The sequence below is a fragment of the Thalassophryne amazonica genome, chromosome 8, assembly GCF_902500255.1.
Source record: "Thalassophryne amazonica chromosome 8, fThaAma1.1, whole genome shotgun sequence".
Lineage (NCBI taxonomy): Eukaryota > Metazoa > Chordata > Actinopteri > Batrachoidiformes > Batrachoididae > Thalassophryne > Thalassophryne amazonica.
Genome location: NC_047110.1, coordinates 68,521,129 through 68,542,848, shown reverse-complemented (window position 1 = coordinate 68,542,848; position 21,720 = coordinate 68,521,129). Strand labels below are relative to the sequence as shown.

The 21,720-nt window shown below is 39.2% G+C and overlaps 1 protein-coding gene and 1 long non-coding RNA gene across 6 annotated transcripts in view; one reads left to right on the top strand and one right to left on the bottom strand.

Annotated features, from left to right (window-relative positions):
• mef2aa (myocyte enhancer factor 2aa) overlaps positions 1-21,720 on the top strand; it is a 186,008-nt gene that overhangs the window by 93,686 nt on the left and 70,602 nt on the right. For all 5 annotated transcript variants that reach the window (XM_034176558.1, XM_034176559.1, XM_034176560.1 and 2 more), the window contains exon 3: positions 2,818-3,021. In XM_034176558.1, coding sequence (XP_034032449.1) covers positions 2,818-3,021 — 204 coding nt within the window. The remainder of the gene's footprint in view (positions 1-2,817; positions 3,022-21,720) is intronic.
• On the bottom strand, positions 1,601-11,873 carry LOC117515826. The gene is made up of 3 exons (XR_004562235.1): positions 11,863-11,873; positions 5,755-5,761; positions 1,601-1,742 (listed from the first exon to the last, which is right to left on the bottom strand). It is a non-coding gene; the product is annotated as an uncharacterized LOC117515826 (long non-coding RNA).

Genomic DNA, 21,720 nt, shown 5'->3' with positions numbered 1-21,720 from the left:
ACATCGACAGTTTGCAACACGTAGGGTAATGCCACATTATACCAGTTAAAATGAGGGTATAGCTGCAAGCTGTGACCAATTAAAGTTGAACAAAGCCAGCTCATCTGCTCCACTCCTCTTTTAGTAGGTCAGAGAAGCTGATGGAGAACAGAGGGAGAAGCACTTCTCTGTGATGCTATGCAAAGCTTGTACCAACACATTCACAACACAAATGATAGTTACAGTGCTGTGGTTGCAGTTACGCAGGTTTCACATTTTCTAATGGAGTTTTGTTTTTCTTTATTTGTACCAACACACTGCATAGTCTCTAAGAGTGTACCATGTAACATAGTGACACGTGTGTGGGTCAGAAATGACCACAGAGGCAAGAGCTGCAGCACGACAGGACATACAGTCACTTTGCAGAGCGGGTTGCAGTACCACTGAAATGATGTATGACCTGAAGTCCCATCTGAGGATTCACGTTACAAGACTTATGCTGCAGTACACAGATAACTTTCCGTGTTTGGAGTCAGGGGCTGCAGTAATGTATGGGCCCCTGTTGTTGCCAACGGGCTGACTCAGCCCGTTGAGACGTGCCTTTGACCCTGACCTCTGGCTTGAAAACAAGACATTTCCGACACGCACTATGGGATTGCGGTCATTTCTGAAGAAGCAGAAATGACATTGTTAGCTATCACCTTGGTAACAGCGATACTTTTGGAAGACAATGAGATTGCGTATATTGCGGACGGCTCTTCTTGTCAACACTGAATTCAATCGGTATGAGGGCTGAAATGCATTGATTTTCAAATGAAGTAAAAGTGTTCATTCATACATTTTACACAGTGGACTGTGCAAAAAAAGTGTTTTCTGAGTGGAACGTCTGTAGCTTGTTGCACCAAAGGATATGAATGGATGAGATTTATAGATAGTAGACCTGTTCAAAATGTGAAATGTTACAAAATCTTTTGGGCCACATGTTGTTCTTGTTCCACTAATAAAATAAAAGATCTCTGCCAAATTTTAAAGTAATCGGACATTGTTTAGGGGTCCCCCACAAAGCAACAATTTTCACCAAACAAGCAATGTAGTAATCCAGTAATTCCAGTCATGTTCTCCTCTGGGTGACCAATCATGCAATTAGAAGCCAGTAAAAGAAAAATAATGGCATCAGAGTCTTCTCCTGTTAGGGTGATGTTGCTTTGCCAGCAGAGGGAGAGGAAAATGTGTCACTCTGGGGGACCTCTAAATCTTATCTGACTGAGTTCAAATTTGGTCTGCACCTATAAAACTCCAAGTGGAACAAAAACAACAAGCGGCCCGAAGTCTCTCACAACTTTTTTTTTCACTATGTAACATGAACAGCCCTAATAAATAGCCATTATTAATTCTGATTAGTGGTCCAATTCTTAATCAATTCCCAGTCAATTTTCTGTGTGGAAAATCTAGTGTTTAGAATAGAATAGAATTTATTATTAGTATCAGTGCAGCCACTTTCCGTGTTGCTTGATGTAGAGTTTGGTATCATGATGTCATATATGATGTCATGGAGCATGAGTTTTTGCAACACCAAACTCTCTGAAAAACATTGATAAGAGGAATTGATAATGTCTGAGGTAGTGCTGGGCGGTATGACCAAAAATGTATATCACGGTATTTTTCTAAATTATATCGGTTTCACGGTATTTGACAGTATTTTTTCTTTTCAAGCACAACTGGGTGTTTGCCTTATTTTCTAATGATTTAGAGAATAATTACTACTACTACTGGCTTGGAATGGCGTATTCTACTGTTATGAGGAGTGAATATTGTAGAAAAATGAATGTCCACACTAGTATTAATGAAGAGGAATCAGAATGCTTGATTGTTGTAGTCAAAATACAGACTTTTTTATTATGCAAGTTTTCCAACTTAAACAACTTTCGAAAACAATGTAAACTATGTAAACTATATGACTCATGTAACTCCAAAGTAAACAGTAACTCCAAAGTAACTGAAGTAAAACTTCTTTATTCCCTGAACATTCAGTAAGGAATCATCCATAAATAAATAAATAACAAAACAGAAAATGTGTGCAGCTTGCTTTAACTTTACCTGCAGACGAGGAGGACGAAGCTCGTAGTTTACATTCCTGATATTCCAGGACATGTTTGCGGCTGAGGTGGTGGAGTAAATTGCTCGTGTTTCCTCCTCCTGCTACACCTTTAGCGCGACAGCATTTGCATAGTATTGTAGTTTGGTCGACGTCGGACTGTTTAAACCCAAAGTAATTCCAAACAACGGACACAGCTCCTCGTTTCGGTACAAGTTCTTCCGTTTCAGTTTCTCGTTCTGGTTGTTCAGTTTCAGAACTTCCCCCTGTTTTGCCATTATGCTCACCACTAAACATCCATTCACTCTACACGGGGCTGTACTCATGCTGCTTGTTTGGTGCAACCGCTAAACTGTCCTCAGTCAAACAATGCCCTGCGGGCACGGCGTTCCGCCACTCTGCGCAACGCACTCACCGGTATGGAGGTATTTCTAAAATTCATATCATAGAAAAAAAAAACACCGGTATTCGGTATGAACTGGTATACTGCCCAGCACTAGTCTGAGGCATATGATGCCGATAGACTGAAAAATTTGCAACCAGTTCTCAACTGGAACAGATTCCCCCATCTTTAGTTGCCATCACAATACACTATGATGGCCAGGAGACTAATTTTCACTCAGTTGTGTGACAAAATTAAATGTGTAAATTTTAAAATCAGTTTTTTTTCCTTAGTTATTTTAATTTTATAAAGAAGCACCTTTCCACCTTACTGGATGATGTTGTTTCTCTGTGTTCCCCAGGTTACCTTCACAAAGAGGAAGTTTGGCCTGATGAAAAAGGCCTATGAGCTGAGCGTGCTATGTGACTGTGAAATAGCCCTCATCATTTTCAACAGTTCTAACAAACTGTTCCAGTACGCCAGCACAGACATGGACAAAGTGTTGCTGAAATACACAGAGTACAACGAGCCCCATGAGAGTAGAACCAACTCTGACATTGTAGAGGTGAGTGAGCTTTACAGTCTTAGTTTTTTTTTCTAAGGAAACGTTAATTTTTTTTCTCCCTGTTCATGAAATATCTTTAACAATATCATTTTCAGGTCTGTAAGAAATGACCTGTTTCTGGGCCGCTTGCTTTAACCCTATGGGGCAGATGGGTACAATTCGAGTCCAAATTGACAGCTGTTATTCCCTGCTGAATTGTTCAGGAATTACACATTGCACAGAGATGTTCCAACTGCTTCTCTGTGCTACAAAGTCATAATATTGAATTTACATCAGATTTTATTATATCCACAATCTCTGCACAGCTTTGCGTCCATCTCCACATCCTTTTGTTTTCTCTGGGATTTTTCATGAACTCTTTGGTGCATAGATATGAAACACATGTGATAGAGCAGATCCTAAGCTTTGTAATGGTGCTCAACGCATTTGTATTCCCCAAAGTAATCACGTTATGAAGACAGATAAAACATCAGCAACGTAAAATCTTTAGTAATTTCCTCATCCATTATCACTTTTCTTGTTTTTGGTTGAATAATTTAAGAACTCCCCATTGCTTCACAAAGTATGACATACCAAAATAAAGAGCAGAACCTCCCCATTCAGATGATGGTAATTGTTTCTCCATGAGACAAAGCATATGTTTGAAATCATGGCCTATTTCTCCATCCTCTCCATCATTGTGCAGACATTACATGCCACTATGTTGTGATTGAAAGATGTGTGTACCACCTTTGCTAATGAAGGCTAATGTATATGCACATGTACAAACACAGGTCACCTCAGATCACTTCAGGTCAGATCGTGTAACAAGCACTGTGTGGGGAAACTTGAGAGGGAGAGAGTGAGAAAAAGACAAGTAAACCTGCATTATTTTGAGACATTGATGTTTCCATGCTTTTGCAGTTGCAACAGCATACTTAATTGACTTTTTTCAGTTGTGTAAGGTATATGTCAATATTATGTATATTGTAGAGCAGGTAGCTTGGTTGATAATGACTTGGCCTTCCAGTATGAACTCCTTAGTTCAAATCTTGCTCCCTCTCTGTGTCTTTGGAAAAGACCCTTATTCATTGTTGTCTCAGTTCAACCAGCTGTAAATGGGTACTCGTCTTGCCTGGAGTAGGAAACTTGTGTCAGACTGGCGTCCCGCCCAGCAGAAGTTGTAGCCTCTCTTCCGCTTTACATTATGGAATCTGGAGATAAGCTCCTGCACCAACGGGCACTACGTCCCCAGCCGAGGCTAGTTCCCGTTGCAGCAGGTTGGACTGAAACAAGGCATGTTAAGTTTTTTTCTCTAAGGACGCAGACAGGTAGCATAAGTAAGATTCAAACCCAGTTCTAAATATTGACAAGCTAATATGGCATTCCGTTATATATGTCACAGACGTCTACAATGGGCCATGCATTTGTGACTGTCTAGGCTGAAACCTCTTCCACAAATTATTGTAAAAGGTAAATACAAGCTGATTTAGCGAGGCAAGAAACCCTTTAATGCGTTCCCCAAAGACATTTATTCAAACCAAATCATTGTCTTGTTCAAGGGCACTTTGACACACAGACAAGGGTAACTTGGATGCAGCCTCTGACCCTTTGGTTAATGGACAACCCACAAAGCCATGAATACCTTAGAAGCAGTGTTAAGCGCTGCAAGTGTGATGTTTGAGACTAGTGAGGGACAAGTAACAGTTTCCTTCCACTCACTATTCAGATAGGGCACAGGAGGTCTGCTTTTCCTGATATGTTCAGCTTCTTTGAGCTCGTCAACTGACATGGAAAACCTATCTCTGCACAAGCATGCACACTGCAGTTGCTGACCATCTCGGTGACCCTGTTTCCCACAGATATTGGACCTGAAGGACCGAGTTCTCTGCCAATAGTGACTTCATCACCGGTTCAGTAATTTACAGTAAAATTTGGAATGTTCAAAATTGTTTGATAAAAACAAAACAAGCATCGTCCTGGTTGTTGTGGCACATTCAATGAGGGGAGGTAGAATCAAATAATCCTTATACCATCTGCACTTAATTTTCATCCTAAACTTAAAAAGATAAACTAAATTAAAAGATTTTAAACATCATTTTTCAGGCATGCAAAATGTCTCACAGTATGTGTGTTGTTGTAAACTCATACTCACATTTACATGCAGTTTGAGCTATTATTACTTCTTAAAATATTTCTGATCCAACTTTTACAGAAGTGTTGCTCATGGTCTTTTAATATGTGATGGCACTGAATTGGAGGCAAATTTATGTGACAGATTCCACACCTGAATAGGCGTTTAATATACTTCGGGACCTTTAGATTATGGAATATTAAATTTTGACTCAACATCAGCAAATAAAATGTCTGCTACTATGGAATTACACATCCATTTTAATCCAACATTTTAAAACAAACAGACTGGGTTTCATACACTAAAATGTTTTCTTTTTAAAATCTACTCTTCTCAAGTTGTTGCACTGCTGCAGGATAATACATTTTTGGTTATCACCTGTCTGCTAAAAATGAAGTACTTTCTTACTGCTGACCAATTAAGACAAATTAAGGGTTTGAGACGGGCACGATTCAAAAATTTCGAGAATCCAATCTTTGCAGAAGTCTCTCACTCTGTGAAATTGGTGAAATTACATGCAGTGAAAAAAGAGTCAGCTGCGGCCCATTATCTTTTATTCATGCTGCTGCTGCTTGTGAATTACCTGCTTGGCGGAGCTGCAGAAGAGTGCTTTTGGCAACCAGTAGACTCATGCAGTCACTCTATCAGGTCCTCAGTGCAGAACAGGGGCTCACCTACATAAAAAATGCATGCATGCATTCCCTGCTTATGTAACAGTGACTCTTTTGTGTGGGTTTTTTGTTTTGTTTTGCTTTAACTGTGACCTGAAGACTTCCTATTTTATCACAGATTATTCTGCAAACATAAGAACACCCTATCATCAAAATCGTCAAGGGTTATTTGTTGTCCGTCAATGGAGCATATCAAAGCTCACTGGATGATGATCGTCTTCTTCCATTAGATCCAATTCTGGTTACTCCTGTTTGTGTGTCCTTATGTAAAGGCCCTTGCGACACCTTGCGACTTTGATCCATGCAATTGCACGCACTCTGCCATGCACGAGAGTAAACTCGCCTCAAACGTATTGTATAGTGTGCGTGGCTTGAAATGTTCAAAATCTCAATCACACATTAATGACGTGAACATCAAGTGAAGATTGTGCAAACAAGCCAAAAACACAGCATGTGAGTATGAGTGATTGCATCAGCGCACCACGCCGCTCGTCTGAACGATTATAACAAGATGTTAAATGTATCATAAATGTACTTTTACAGCTGCACACCAGAAGGAAGGAACATGCAACTGTTTTACCAAGCAATTAGAATATAAACATTACAAATAATTACCTTTTTAGATGATTCCAAATGCATTCTCTATCACATTAAGTACACGCATGCGAGAGAGACAGAAAAGCTGCAGCTGGATCAGTCCCCTGTGAGTCCAGAAGCGATTAGAGGTGTTTTCGATAGCCAACTCTGACAGAAAATGATTAATCCGTTATGAAACAATTATTTTATATATCCAGCGTTCAGTGCACTTCGTGTGACATCCAATGGAACAAAGCACGACATCCAGCTGGGAACACAGCGGGTGGGATCATCACGACGATGTGCGTGTGGGTGTGTGGATCAAAGTTGTGCAAGGGTCAGGGCACCTTAAGACACATAATCCCAAATCGCAAAGTTTCGTAAATGTTACGGGTGTCAGTGTACACAGAAGTCATGGTTTGGTTCATATTTATGGTTAGATGTCACGGTTCGGTACAAGTTCGGTTTTTACATACAGTAACTTTAATCCGTAAGCAGCTTGAGAGCTGCCGTCAGACATTGTAAGACATAGTGTAAACTTTCTTTTTTCATTAAACGTTTACAAATTGGATTCCATCTGTTGTCATTTACGTTGGCATGAATTTACTGTGCAGCGCATTAGGTGTGTTTGTTTTTATGTTGCACTATTTGGTAAATTTTTGGTTTGTTTTATTTTTGCGCAAATGACAGCATCTCATAAAACCTCACTTTGTACAGATTTGAAATCACTGTACACAGTGTGGCTGTTCGGCAGCCATCTCGAGTGAAACATTCCACTAATTCATACTAAGCTTCACATTTATCGCAGGTTGATGGTGTTTTCTGTCTAAACTTAATGTGGACTGAGCACATATGGGGACAGTTACTTAACACAAACACATATCAATACTCTTTCGCTTTTAGGTTGATGTTACGGAAGTAAATGAACCAATTTCATTTATGCTTCCAACGTTTATGGGTTAAATAATCCGGTCACTGGATGTTTTCTTCTGTTCGATTTAGACAGAGCAGGCTGGGGGGGGGGTGTCTCTTGCACTGAAAGGGAAGAAAGACCCCACAAACTGGAGTGACACAGTCTGGAAATGAGATGAAATTTTGGTGACTTTGAAAACAAATATCCACGTGTGTATAATCACACTGTGTAGTGTTGCAGCATGTATTCTGCAGACAGTATTGTGCACCCAACTGTCGCGTGTGTATCACACGGTTCAATACAAATACATGTATTGTGAAGCCCCTAGTAAATGTGTATCTGACTGCTCTGTGTAGAGCAGTCGAACTTTCAGTTCGTTTGTGCGAAAAGTTATGAAAAATTATGCACGATACACACAAAACAAAAATGGTGCCAAATAGTATTAAAAGAGGGTCTTTGGCTCATAATCATAGGGGAACTACTTTTGGTACTCTAGGTTCAGTTTTCACAAAGGATCTGGACTTTAAACATGATTTAAAATGAAAACATAGATTGCTGATAACACATCATTAAGATGCCAAGAACCTGCGTTTTGATGAAAAAACACACTACAAAAACTAACCTCACACTCTGACCTTAACAGAAAAACAAAAATCACTCACTACATCTGCTTCAGAGTATGCAACACAGTCTATTTACAGTTAGAGTTAGAATAAACAGTTTTTAACTTACCTCAGTAAGCTGGTGTTGGTGCAGACATGCAGACCATGAATGAATGTCCATTCATTCAGGAATTTGTCTGTGAGGGACCTCTCAAAGGCCAGCTGAAAACGGTGGTTTCTTACATGCATTGCACACACACAGCGCTCAGTGAACAATCTTTACACATAGCAGTGGATGCAGAGCCGTTCCTTTACATTTCATCCCGAATACCAAATTAGGGCACAGTTTGAAGTATCATAATAACTTGATCCAGCTTTGTCAATCTTAAACAAACTTGGTATATGTAGTAGTTATAGCCATCATCGGCACCTGTTTTGAAATCGGGGTGAAATTTTTGAGCTGTTCAAAAATTTCATCCTGATTTGCCGAATCGTCGCTAGTGTGTGGTCACTTCTGGATGTTCGTAGTCTTAGCAGCTTCAGTCATGTTCAGACATCTTTAAACGGTATCATTGTTATTGTTGTTATCATTATTATTATGATTTTTTTATAGTTTATATGTTATTTTAAAGTTTAGTACAAAATTGAAAATCAAAGACTTTATAACGAATGACTTAATGACCACCCATGGCCCGCCTGCAGTACCTTTGTGGCCCACCAGGGGACCGTGGCTCATACTTTGGGATTCACCAATTTATGCGAATGACTTTGTATACAGAGGACTGATCTAATCTCAACAACTGAATAACTGATCTTCAGTGAATAAGAGTAATATATCTTTGGTAATCCTATGATGAGATTAGTTACAAATGAGGGTAACAAGCAGTTGCCGTTTGTCACTTGATGGGTGTTCCTCGGCCGTGCCCAGCTTGTGGTTACTTGGCATTGTTGTGCACAGTGTTTAATGATCGATTATAAAAGACAATGGTACACTGTCACTGTGAGCTTCTCCTTCACGCTTGACTACTTGACGGATCCAGAGTTCAGTTGACTTTGTTTCAGTAAATCCAGTTTCACAGTGATGTTTCTGTATCTCTAGTTCGCATGCTAACATTTGGTAAAATGTCTTGTAAATCACCTCAGAGGTATTATCTGTTTACAAAAACTGGGTTTTCACATTTATATGTGTTTATTTCTTGATAACTTTTACAAAATATGAGAGCAAAATTGAGACCATGTTCCACATCTCGTATTATTTTGTTCAAGCAACCAACCAACGCGGATTATGGACTGTTAAAACCTTTTTAAAGACGGCCCACAGCGGCAGAGGGTGCGCGGCGCACCGAGCGGCCATTCGACAGGCTGGATCGACAAGATCATTTCTAAACTGAATGCTGTTTTGATCCGGGACATCATGTGACTACCACAGAAATGGCAACAGAGCTGGACATAGCACTTTTGCGGCACATTCCACTGTTACAGGACATTTTGTAATGAAAGACGTGCGGAGGATTTCGCGTGTCGGCACGAAGCAGGTCAGGACGTGCAGCAAACAAAAAAAAAACGTGTTGGAAACCATTGAGAAGATTCAGACGGCTTTCGATGGCTTTCAGTCGAGTGAGTATCCGAGAAATTGTGTAACAGCTGGACATGCCCCAACATGTCCTGTGAGACTTCCAAGACAGAGGTGTTTTTTTGCTGCGCGTCCTGAGCTGCTTCGTGCCGACGCGCGAAATCCTCCACACGTCTTTCATTACAAAATCTCCTGTAACAGTGGAATGTGCCGCAAAAGTGCTATGTGCAGCTCTGTTGCCATTTCTGTGGTAGTCACATGATGTCCCGGATCAACACAGCATTCAGTTTAGAAATGATCTGGTCGATCCAGCCTGTGGAATGGCCGCTCGGTGCGCCGCGCGCCCTCCGCCGCTGTGGGCCGTCTTTAAAAAGGTTTTAACAGTCCATAATCCGCGTGACGCCGACAGAATCTTCACCGATATCCAACTGAATCTATCGAATGGTTTCCAACTGCCTGTCTCTAACAGTTTCTGAAAAAAATTTCATGGAGCAAAGCGGCAGTCTCTCAGCAAGTTCTCAGACAAATGAAATCCGACGAGAGAGGTGGACCAGTGCTCACTCAAAGCCTGCCCACAGGCGAATGACGCAACCGACAGGCGTGGAAAAACTCACGCATGCACGAAGGTTCAAGCTTGGCTGATGTAATCACACATGATTCAAATCCATATAGTTTTTGAAAAAAATAAAAAGGTACAATACTTTTTGGACAGACCTCGTACAGTACATGGACACACAAAGCTCTATTTTTTTGTCTGATGTTGCACCAGTGGTCCCTTGGCTTTCCACTTAGCCCTTTTGGCTGTTCTCATGGAAGCTACCCAGTGGACAAAAGAGGAAACCAAGCTGCAGTACTGTTGCAGCCACTCACTTTGCCAGTATCTTTGTAGATATGCACAAATCGTTGCATGCCTGCTGGCTATATTATCAAGTTTCTGAAGTAAGGAAGCAGAGCAGAAGTAACTAGCCCAGTCCACTTCACAACATCACTTCACAACCCCTCTATTCACAGCCAGAGAGCAACAGAAGAGCTGCTGAAAGCATGGCTGATAAAGTGTGGAAGCTATTATTCTCTTACACTGCCAAAACTCTCCTCTGGAGCTTTACAGATCCTTGGTTACATTTGTAATGACAGAAAGAATCCACCTCACCTCATTTATTTAGTAAAATGGGCTTCACATGGACATTTAACTAATTTAAAAAAACTACATTAACCCACTCTTTGTCGTATAAACAATCATGTGCTCACTCGTCTGATTTAGGAGGTCAGTGAATCCTGTCCCACTTGTCACTGGGAAGCGTACGATGTCATTCCATGTGAAAAACTAAATAAAAGGTCACATTCCTGCCCAGTAGTTCCGTCTGTAGATAACGGCTGAGCTGTGCAGTGTGGGAGAACGGTCTCTGTGTTTTCCACAGATGGATGCATGTCTGGGCCATAGTTTGATAACCCAGTGGAGGGCTGTGGACTTTGTCTCAAGCTTGGCTAACACTCCAGTGCAGACCACTAGGCTCACGGATGGGTGCGTGTATGTGTGCGCATGCCTTGTGGTGTTTACATGACCAAAACTCTGGCCTGCAACTGAGCATTTGTGAAATCTTTAAAATAAAATAAAATGTCTAAAGGTGATTAGCATGCCTGATCTACTTAATTACAGCATGGTTAAATAAATTTGGTATTTAATGTGGCATTTTGTTTACAAGTGAAGTGTTTTTGCTGTTGCTCATTTGGATTTCTCATTCTGTTGGTCACAAATGAAAGTGCTACTGTTTCACATTAGCTTAATCTAATAGTATTTACTCTTCCTTCCCTCTCCACTAGTGGTGCTAATAAGATTTTTCTTTTTCCTCTGCAATAACCTTACATTGCTCATCTAGTAACAGGAAAATCACTGTCCGTAAAATCAAATATGAGCTTCAAAGGGACCGTTTAGCAATCATCTTTCCTCTATTGAGCAACTTTATTCACTTCTGGCATTCATGCAATCAGGTGGGTAAGTAGCTGGCCAGTTGCACTGTTTCATGGAGGTTGGCCAAGAGAAGCATGATATTTAAGCTACAGTTTGTCACAAGGCACATGGCAGACTCATGCCTGGTTTTGATGAATTTTTTGATTGAAAATGCTTCTATGTTCCATTCCATTATGAAGCTGTGACTGGTGATATAACGAGCAACAATTGCACGACGCACACTTTCTTCAGTCACAGCCCCAGAAGCCTATAACTCCTTCAGATTTGTCTGGGTGTCTTGGTGGCTTCCCTCACTTATTTCATTTTTGAATGGTCACAGAGTTTGGAGCTTCTGCAACTTCAGATAGATTTACATACACTACTACCATGATGATTGTATTCATTAATGACTGAATTCAGTGAAGTCCAAGACATATTCATTGACTTGACTTGGAAATGTTCATGTATCCATCCCCTGATTTGTCTAAAGAAACCTGGCTGTAAAAGTGATTATTTGTATGAAAAATAATCCTAAATATTCTCTCCTTGTACTGTTTTTCCTTAATGGTTAATGTGATATTTTTGTTGGACCCCTTGAGTTAAGGCTCAAGGTCTACACTGCAACTGTACATTAATTGTGTCAGTGTACATTGGCAAAAACACAAAAATTACATCACGATTGAGATATTTATGGAGCTGACTGTACACAAGGATTTATTAGGTTTACAACTGCATTGAATTGATCTGGAATAATCTGTTTATTGTAACCCTATGTGATCAGGGTGGCACATATGTACTCATGTATGCAATTTTGTTGAAATGTCTGTTGTAATTTTAAATAACTGGACTTTCCTCTGTAAAAGGAGTGAGTTTTGGCTGCCTTTTTTTGCACTTTTTTTCTTGCTTATTTGTTAGAGTAAACAATCTAAGCTCATTCATAGGGAAATTCTGCTTATCTTCTCCATAATAAGAGTGGCAGTCATTGTCAATGGGCCTTGGGAAATATAGATGTGTGGTTCTATTTGTGGGCAGCAGGCCTTTTCTCACCAGGCCACTTCACTCAAAGGAAGTGGGCACTGAAATATCAGGTCATTTCCATTAGGTTTTATTTTATGATCACTATCGCTCATGTCATAAATGGAGTTGCATTAAGCATTCAATAAGCTATGTAAATGTTGACCATTAGAGAATGTCAGGCCTGTACATGTTGCTGAATTTGAATCTTGACATTCTTCTTCTTTATTATGTAACATTTCACTCCTTTGCAGATTTTGCAGTAATGAACATTATACACATATCATAAATAATGCAGCTGATGCTCCTCAAAAGCATTCTTCTTATTATTTCCAGCTTTAATTTCAAATTAAAAGAAACTGCATTTTGTTATGGAAATAATTTCTTTTGCTTTTGACTGCAACAGCACAAGGAGATTCAGACAGGGGATGTTTATGTTGTCAATCAAAGGGTGAGCAGTGATTAAGACTCATTTCTCTCTTAATGAATGCAAATTGGCACATCTGCTATGGTGGGCTAGCTGTCCAGACTCTTCAATTAGCATGATTGATCAATTATTCTCCTGCTGGTGGCTTTCTGGAAATGAAGGGTGGGGAATGGATGGGGTTAGGTAAAGGGAGAGGAATGAGTATGACACGCACACAGAGAAAGAACACAAATCTTACTCAATTGCATTTGTTAGTCGCGCATTCCCATCACGGTATTTTCATTTTAATTTTATTTTGTGTTAATTGTAACATATAGTGTGTTTTCACAAAGGGCTCGTTACAGATGAGAATGTGCTGTACATAATGAGCCATAATTATAATAGTTCTTCATTTTGTCCAAATAAATGCTAAATCATGCCTTTTTAACTCGATCATCCAGATTTTGTCCTGGCATGCCCATGTTATCACATGAGGATTGCATGAAGAAAACACAGTTTGCATTTTAAATGAGTCTGATTCGCCGTCATTAGAAATTCTGATGAAATATTCCTCTGACAAGTGCTGCAGCCATGCAAATATCAGGAGTTTTTCAACTTTGAATGCTGTTGAGGATGGTTTGATGTGCAGCTTGTTTTTGTTGAATGAATGAATGAATGAATGAATGGTTTTATTCAGCACGCACGAACAAAATCTCTCATTTGCAAAACAAATCAGGAGAAAACAACATTTTAAAACATATATAGAACAAAATTCAAACAGTTACCAATTTGGTACGGCTGAAAGGGTGTCGGCAGAAGCAAAGGCTTCTAAACACCCACCCCGTACATCAGTTTCTATGTACAAATAAAAAATACACACGAAAAACAAATGCCAGTGTAACTCAGTGAAACAAACAAAGTAATACAACGGACAAACGAACAAAAAGTAGCCACACAGGCAATTTACTTAATTATTCAAACTATAACAAGTTAATAAATTGTTTTTATAAAGTCTTTTAAAACAAGCCAATGTACTAAATACTTTAATACAATCTAAACAATCATTCCAAACTTTAACACCATTTACTGAAACGCAATGACCTTTAGCAGTGGTTCAAAACTTCCTTCTATCAAATACCAAGGTTCCACGCAAATTGTAACTGGACTCTCTTATTTTAAACAGCTCCTGGACATGTTGAGGCAAGAGTCCATTTTTAACTTTATACATGATCTGCAATGTAAAATAATCGACCAAGTCATAAAATTTCAAAAACTGAAGACGAACAAACAATAACTTTGTTGGTTCACGATATGTTTTTTTTTTACTTATCACTCTTATAGCTTTTTTTCATCAACAAAAACTCCAAGAAATTTAGTTTGAGATACATTTCCAATTTCAACGCCATTCAACAATAATTTACTGCTTAAATTTCTAGGCTTATTTCCAAATATGATGCACGTAGTTTTACCGAAATGGAGTGATAATTTATTGGAGTCAAACCAAGATTTAAATTTTTGCAATTCCCTCTTCACCAAGTCCAAGAGCTGTCCCAAATTATCCCCACTACCAAACACAGTTGTATCATCAGCAAACAAAATACCACTCAAAAACGTAGAAACCAAACCTATATCATTAATATACAACAAAAACAATAATATCCTGAGGACTGACCCCTGGGGCACCCCACACGTAATCCTCAAAAATTGTGATTTTATCCCACCAAGATGAACACACTGAATATCTATTGCATAAATAACTAGCTATCCAGTTAAAGGCTAATCCTCTAATACCATACATCTGTAATTTTTCCAATAATAAAGTATGATCAATAGTATCAAATGCTTTCTGTAAATCCAAAAAACAAACAAAAAAAAAACAACAGTGTATTGCTTCTTCTCTATTGCATTTGTAACTTTTTCCACAAAGTCTATTAACTCCAAAGAAGTTGTTAGATTTTTCCTGAAACCATACTGCTGTTCATTAAGTATATGATGTTTTGCTATAAAATCATTCAACCTCTTTACAAATATTTTTCCAAAATTTTTGAAAACTGTGGTAACAAAGATATTGGCCTATAATTTGAAAAAAAAAAAAAGTGCTTATCACCAGATTTAAACAATGGTATCACCTTAGCAATTTTCATTCTAGAAGGAAATTTCCCAGTCATGAGTGACAGATTACAAATATATGTTAAAGGTTTGACAGTACAGTCAATGACGTTCTTAATCAAAACCATATCAAAGCTATCTATCAGTGGATTTATTCCCCTTAGTTTTGTTATCTATATTAATAATTTCATTTTCATCCATTTCTCTAATAAACATTGAATCCAGAATTGTATTAATTAATTTACAGTTGTCCATAGAACACTTTCTTGGTTACAATTGAGTTTGATAAATTTTTACCAACATTAACAAAATAATCATTGAAATAATCACCATTAATTTTATTTCCTTTTACAATTTCGTCAGAGTCTATATAAAAGTAAAATGGATCATCTTTAACAACTTTTTTCTTTTTAATGATTTCACTTAAGAGCTTCCAGGTTCCCCTGATGTTAATTTTATTTTTCTCAAACAAATCGCAGTAATATTGCTTCTTAGACAATCGCATAATGTTTGTTAATTTATTTTTATATGTCTTATATTTCCTTTCGGCTTCAGTAGTTCTAAATTTTAGAAACTGCTTATACAAAAGATTTTTCTTTTTACATGCATTCGGGAGACCCTTTGTTACCCAAGGTTTATCAGTCCTTTGTGTATCTCCAGTTTTTGGCACCCATGGACAATGTTTATCATACAAATTAGATACAATAGAAATAAATGAATCATATGATTCATCAACATCATCACAGTAAATTTCACACCAATTTTGGCACAATAAATCCCTTCTGAGGTTGTCAATATTGACATCGGTTATTTTCCTAAGAAAATTTACAGTTTGGTGCACGCTGTCCACTGATGATTGAAAAGCTACAAAAACCGGCAAGTGATCACGGTCATCGGAAATAAGTATTCCACCTGTTATATTCCCTACAATAGTATTTGTTAATATGTTGTCAATGAGTGTTGATGTGTTCATAGTTATCCTGGTTGGATGTGTGATCACAGGATATAGACCCATACAAAACATAGAGTTTATAAATTCATTTATTTGTAATTGACCACAAGGGTTTTAAAAAAAATCAATATTAAAGTCTCCACAGACAAACAAAAGCTTGTTATTGTTAATTGTGTTGTACATGTCAATCAGTCTATCTACAAAAGTATTGATATCTGATCCTGGAGCTCTATAAACACAGCTTATAATTATATTTTTTTGATTTCTTACATTTAATTTCATCTGTAACACATACCATGATATTATCCAAGGAGAATGGCATACTATGTATAATTTCACTTTGGAGAATAGAACTTACATAAAGTGCCACACCACCACCTCGTTTATTCTTCCTGTTTATTACAAAGAAATCATATCCCTCAAGTTGAACAGCATCCTCTAGCTCCTCTCTCAACCAAGTCTCAGTAATTGCTAACTGAAAATTGCTTATTAGATATTCTTAAACAGTCTTGAATTTTAGAGAAATTTGTAAGGAGACATCTATTATTAAAATGTATAATAGAAAAAGTCCCATTTATCAAAGAATAATCCAATTTTTCTTCAGTGAAATATTTACAATTTTGAATAATATTTTTACGAAAAAAAAACAAACAATCTGGGTCAATATTATTTTCAAAGTTATGAAGATTTTTAAGTTAGACTCCTGTGCAAAAGTTCCATCATCAAATGATGAAAAGCCTGGATAAGGTTAGTCATTGATTTTACTTGTGATTTTCACCATATTGTTTCATTTCTTCAATTAAACTTGCTCAAATCATATTTATATTTAATACACAGAGTTTTAGCCTCTTCTGGCGTCCCGTTAAATGTAATATAAATTTTGCAATTTAATGTCCATGTAGCCTGTATCTTATTTTGCTAGATTAAGAAAAAAAAAATTTTCGAGCTGGTCTTGCGAGGTCTGATTTATTTTTGGTCAGGTGTTCATTTATGTGCACATTAGTTCCCTTAAGTTTTTTTGCTTTCTTGAGAACAGCAATCTTTTGTTTTCTATTTACAAACTTCAATATTGTGCCTTTAGATTGATTTTGAGCTCTTTTGAGTAAAAGGTGACAGTTTTCAATGTCTTCTGAGTTTACTGAGATTCCTTTAGCATTCAGAAATGAGATCACCTGTTCCTCCAGATTGGCTGTCCAACTCAGAGGGCTCCCCCCCGGAGCCACTGCTCTTGCATAAGTCTGAGGTCATTTGACCTAGTCTGTTGCTCAAGGTCACCAATGCAATTTTCCATAAGTTTTATTGACTTGACCTTCTCTTCATTCACCTTTTGTAATTCAGCAACTTGCTTCGTTAATTCCAGTATTTTTTGTTGTTGCTGTGAAATAATTTTTAATTGATCCACCACCTCTTTAATAGGATTAATTTGCACTGACATCTCATTTAGCGTTTTTCTAATTTCTTCCAGTTCTTCTTCCATAACTGCAGTCCCATTTTTAGGCCCCATAATTGAAAAATAAAATAACTTGAATTCACTTTATTAATTCCGTAAATCTCCTCCAGACACTAAGCAAAGTTGCAGCAGGAATTAGCTGCCTTCTGCCCCTGCCAGGCGGTGGCTGCCACTCCTGGAGCCCGGCTACAGCCGATTCTGCTCCTGCAGCTAACATAGCCCGGCCCGGTAGAATCCGCTGCCGCTCCTGTTGCCTCTACTGGCAAAATCCGGCCCGATGATGGTCACTGCCGCTCCCGCTTCTGGGAGCCTGGCTGGTTGATTTTCTTAAGGCTGCCGAGGCCCGGCCCGATGGTTGCGGAGGCATTGTTGTTGGGTTTAACACTAAGCACAAATCCTGGAATATGAAAGTGCAGTGCCAAAGCTGCTCTGAGTACCACAGGTACTGTGTGTTATTGTAATTGTGACAAAAAACATAACAAGTGTCAAGTCAGGCTTTGGTTAGCACATAGAAAGCCTCAGCGCTTCGATGTTCTCTTATGTAACTTGCAAAATAGAGCTGGCTGTCAAGGAAATGCAGTATTTACATATTTGGTGTAAAACTTTGCAACATATTGATGAGATTATAATCAGGAATCAATTTGCAATTGATTTCAATGCTGAACTAGCCATGAACCAAGGGAATGTCACTTTGTACATTAGTCTTTGAAGAATGACGACATCTGACTGCGTTATTCTAATGGATCAGTCCCTTAGCTTCATCACATTATGTGGCTTGAAAACATAGCTTAATATAAATTAGGACCCTTCTCTCACCAGGGTTGTTATCAGTGAAAAAGCATTTTAATGAAGTACTCTAGAGGTAGCATAAATACAGTGGCTTCACATTTTGACATGTTGCAACTTCTCGAGTGCATAATTTCGTCCAAGATCCACAAAGAACAGTTTCCCGTTGTTGCACAGCGTAGCAGCACAAAAACTTCATATATGAACCACTTCTTTTCAGACCAGTTATTTTGGGTAAATAACTCAATAAATGATCAATGCCATTTCTGTCGTCTTTACCAGAAACTGATGCATGCCAAAAAATTGTAGTGCATTGTCGGAAAACTGTGGTGCATTTATGGAAATGTGAAGTGCCTGGATACACAAAAGGAAAACATGTTATTGACGCAAAATTAATTTTGTCACTTTAGGGCCCCTTCACACACAGTGCGAATTTGGTCGATGTGCGCATGAAGCAGGAATTGTGTGCAAAATGTGTAACATCGCAGCTGCCTCGTACAGCTGTTGCTACAACTATTTGCGCACACCAGCGGCTGAAAGACAGAGTGTGTGCTGTGCGAGCCCATTGAACCCTCTCGCAGCACTTGCCAGCCAAATTCCAGGTGACACGCACATACATCTAACACTGTTCACATGGCACTTAGACACGACAATCACTGTCGTGCTAGCAGTGAAATTTGTCGAAGTGCCCCACGAGTGTGGCTTTGGTCTGTGTGCTGAACTGACAGGAGGTGTGGCCCCCGACAGAAGCAGCTGTGGAGATCTGTTGTTGTAGACATCCCAGCTGGACAACACGTACTGTGTTTGGACGGACATGGACAAACAACTGCCCACTGTGACACACGTGCCTGCTTGCCGTCATTACGTAGACATAAATAAAAACATATCTGCCCCCAGGTTGAAACAGACCATCAGATCATAACACGCAGCGGGCGCTGTGACTGTCACGTCACACACTTGAGCTCTGCTCTACATGACGCAGTGTCAGTCCTGCTGTGCGCCAACAGGACACGCGTGCGGGCTCGCTGGACACGCGCCAGCAGATGTGGACATGATGAGACGAGCGAACTGCTTCTCATTCATGTCATTTCATGACTACTTCTGTGACCACGGGTCATCTACAGATGAACAGCTGGATCATATTTGTATTGCCCGCTTGATGAGAGGGATTCAGTGTAATGCAATGTTTTTATATGGTGTGTGATTTTATTTTATTTTTTTAAAATACGTCCATGTCCTTTCTGATATCATGCAGTTTCCTGCACCTTTCACAGGCCAGTGATGGCAGCTCAGTGGTAAAGTTTTTGACTGGCAACCAGAGCTTTTGGAAAGCACAGGTTCGAATCCCGTGGGTGACATGTATTTTTTATTTTTACAGCAGCTGCACGATGTGGTTACACATCACACTGCTGCTGGCACTGTGTTCCTGCGTGCACAAACCGTTGCACCGGCATTGTGCACGCCTGCCCGTTGGCACGATGTTTTGTGGTGCACTCATGCGAGGTGTTCCGATGTTGTTTACTAGCGTTTCTCGCACCAGTGTCCTTTGGATTATTTTGCCCAGTCTGACTGCCTAAACTGTGAGTTGTTCCATTTGCCGCCTTTGCTGTCTGGTCTAGCATCTGATTAATCCCTCACAGTGTTTGACCTTGGCAAGTTACAGAATTTTGGAGTCAAGCGTCATCTTGATCTGTTACACAAATTTGTATAATCAGTAAAATTCCATCTTAACAGTAATAAATATATTGTAATGTATTGGAATAAGCATATGGTTTCATGCTTTTAGATAGTGACTCCTTGAATAGGTACTGAGAGCTTGTTAGAACTTTTGTTTCTTTGCCAGTACAATGCCTCTTTCAGTAGACTATGCAATATGTATAATACACTGGTTTATTTGGATTTGTGTGATTTTTATTTTCTTGTCAAAAGCCAATCCTGTTAAATTAAGTGACCAAGACATGTTGCATATTTGGGTTTTTGGTGAAAATGGGATGAGTAGTATTGATTGTATGGTGATTTTACCCCCAAAGACTTTGTCCTTTCAGAAAATGAACCCTTCTGTAGTAATCAAAATGAACAGTTCCAGTTGAATAGAATGTGTACAGTCTAAATTAAATTCCAGTTTGATGCAAATTCTAGTGACTGTATGATTATACTTGCATAAAAAGATAGATTGTTGTGTCGGCAGGTTGCACCAGACTCCATGTAAATGTGAGCACTATTCAATGCTGTGAATCAGTACAACTGCACAGATGGCATGGATAACTGACCTTGTGTCCCAAGACCATGTGTGACTACACTTCAACACCACCACCACTTCCACCTACAACATCACTTCCATTGTGTTTCTGTGACCATCTCAGAAACTGAATCAGTCACAAGGAAGCTGGTTGAGGAAACAGACCAATCTTATTTATTCAGAATGACACTTTGGGGCTTATCTTGATGATCTATGGCACAGAGTCTCAAGCGCACAATGCAAGGGTGTACAGGGCATATCCAAGTGTACTCTGCAACTGAAGGGGTGAGCAATCACAGCACAGGGTACATATGGGTTGTATTTAATCATGTAATTACAAAATGGCGCAATTGCTTTCTGCTGCCTCACAATAAAAGTGCATTAGCACAAGTGCATCCATCCATCCATCCATTTTCTTCCACTTTATCCGGAGTCGGGTCGCGGGGGCAGCAGCTCAAGCAAAGCCACTTCAGCTGCTGCCCCACACAAGTGCAGTCACCATTAAAACAACATGGGCACTAGGCAAGAAAATTTAAATTATATTTATTGCAAACTAGCAGTGACACTTGTGCTGCACTGTTTGCTGCTTTGCGCCAGATGGAAAATTAGTCCCTTGAGTTCAAGTAATATGGGAACCATTCAACGATAGTTTTTTTTTCTACAAAATTTAGATTTACAGTGGATATGTACAAAGTCATCCTTGATTATTATTATTTTCATAGTTGTTCATTGAACTACTGTGGAAGAATTTGCCTTTAAGCTTCACAGTTTGCCACACTAATTATTACATCATATGGAAATGAATTAAAATCTGATGCCTGCCTGGAGGGTCAATAAAACAGTTACAAATCTGAACCACTACAGTACGCTGTGAGCAATGTTTGTCATTCACTGATTTTGTATGTTTGTTGTGTCTGTGGAGGGAAACTGGAGCACTCTGAAGGCATTTTCACCAACATGCAGAGGGTCTTGTTCTAGTTTGCACAATTGGCAACCATTTGAAGCATTTAGACCAAAAACAAAGTGGTTTGTAACCTCTAAAGGTCATCAGAAATAGCTGGTGTATTTGTCAGCTGTTACGAACACTAGACGCATGATGGCTATATGCAACATGTGGTCATCTGAAGAAGCTCCATTGAAACAATCTCTCTTCTCACACATCCTCATCCGCTTATCTGGGATCGGGGCGACAGCACCAGCAGGGGACCTCAGACTTTCCTTTCCCGGGCCACATTAATCGCCTCTGACTGGGGGATACCGAGGTGTTCCCAGGCCATTGTGGAGATATAATCTCTCCACCTAGTCCTGGGTCTTCCCTGGGGTCTCCTCCCAGATGGACGTGCCAGG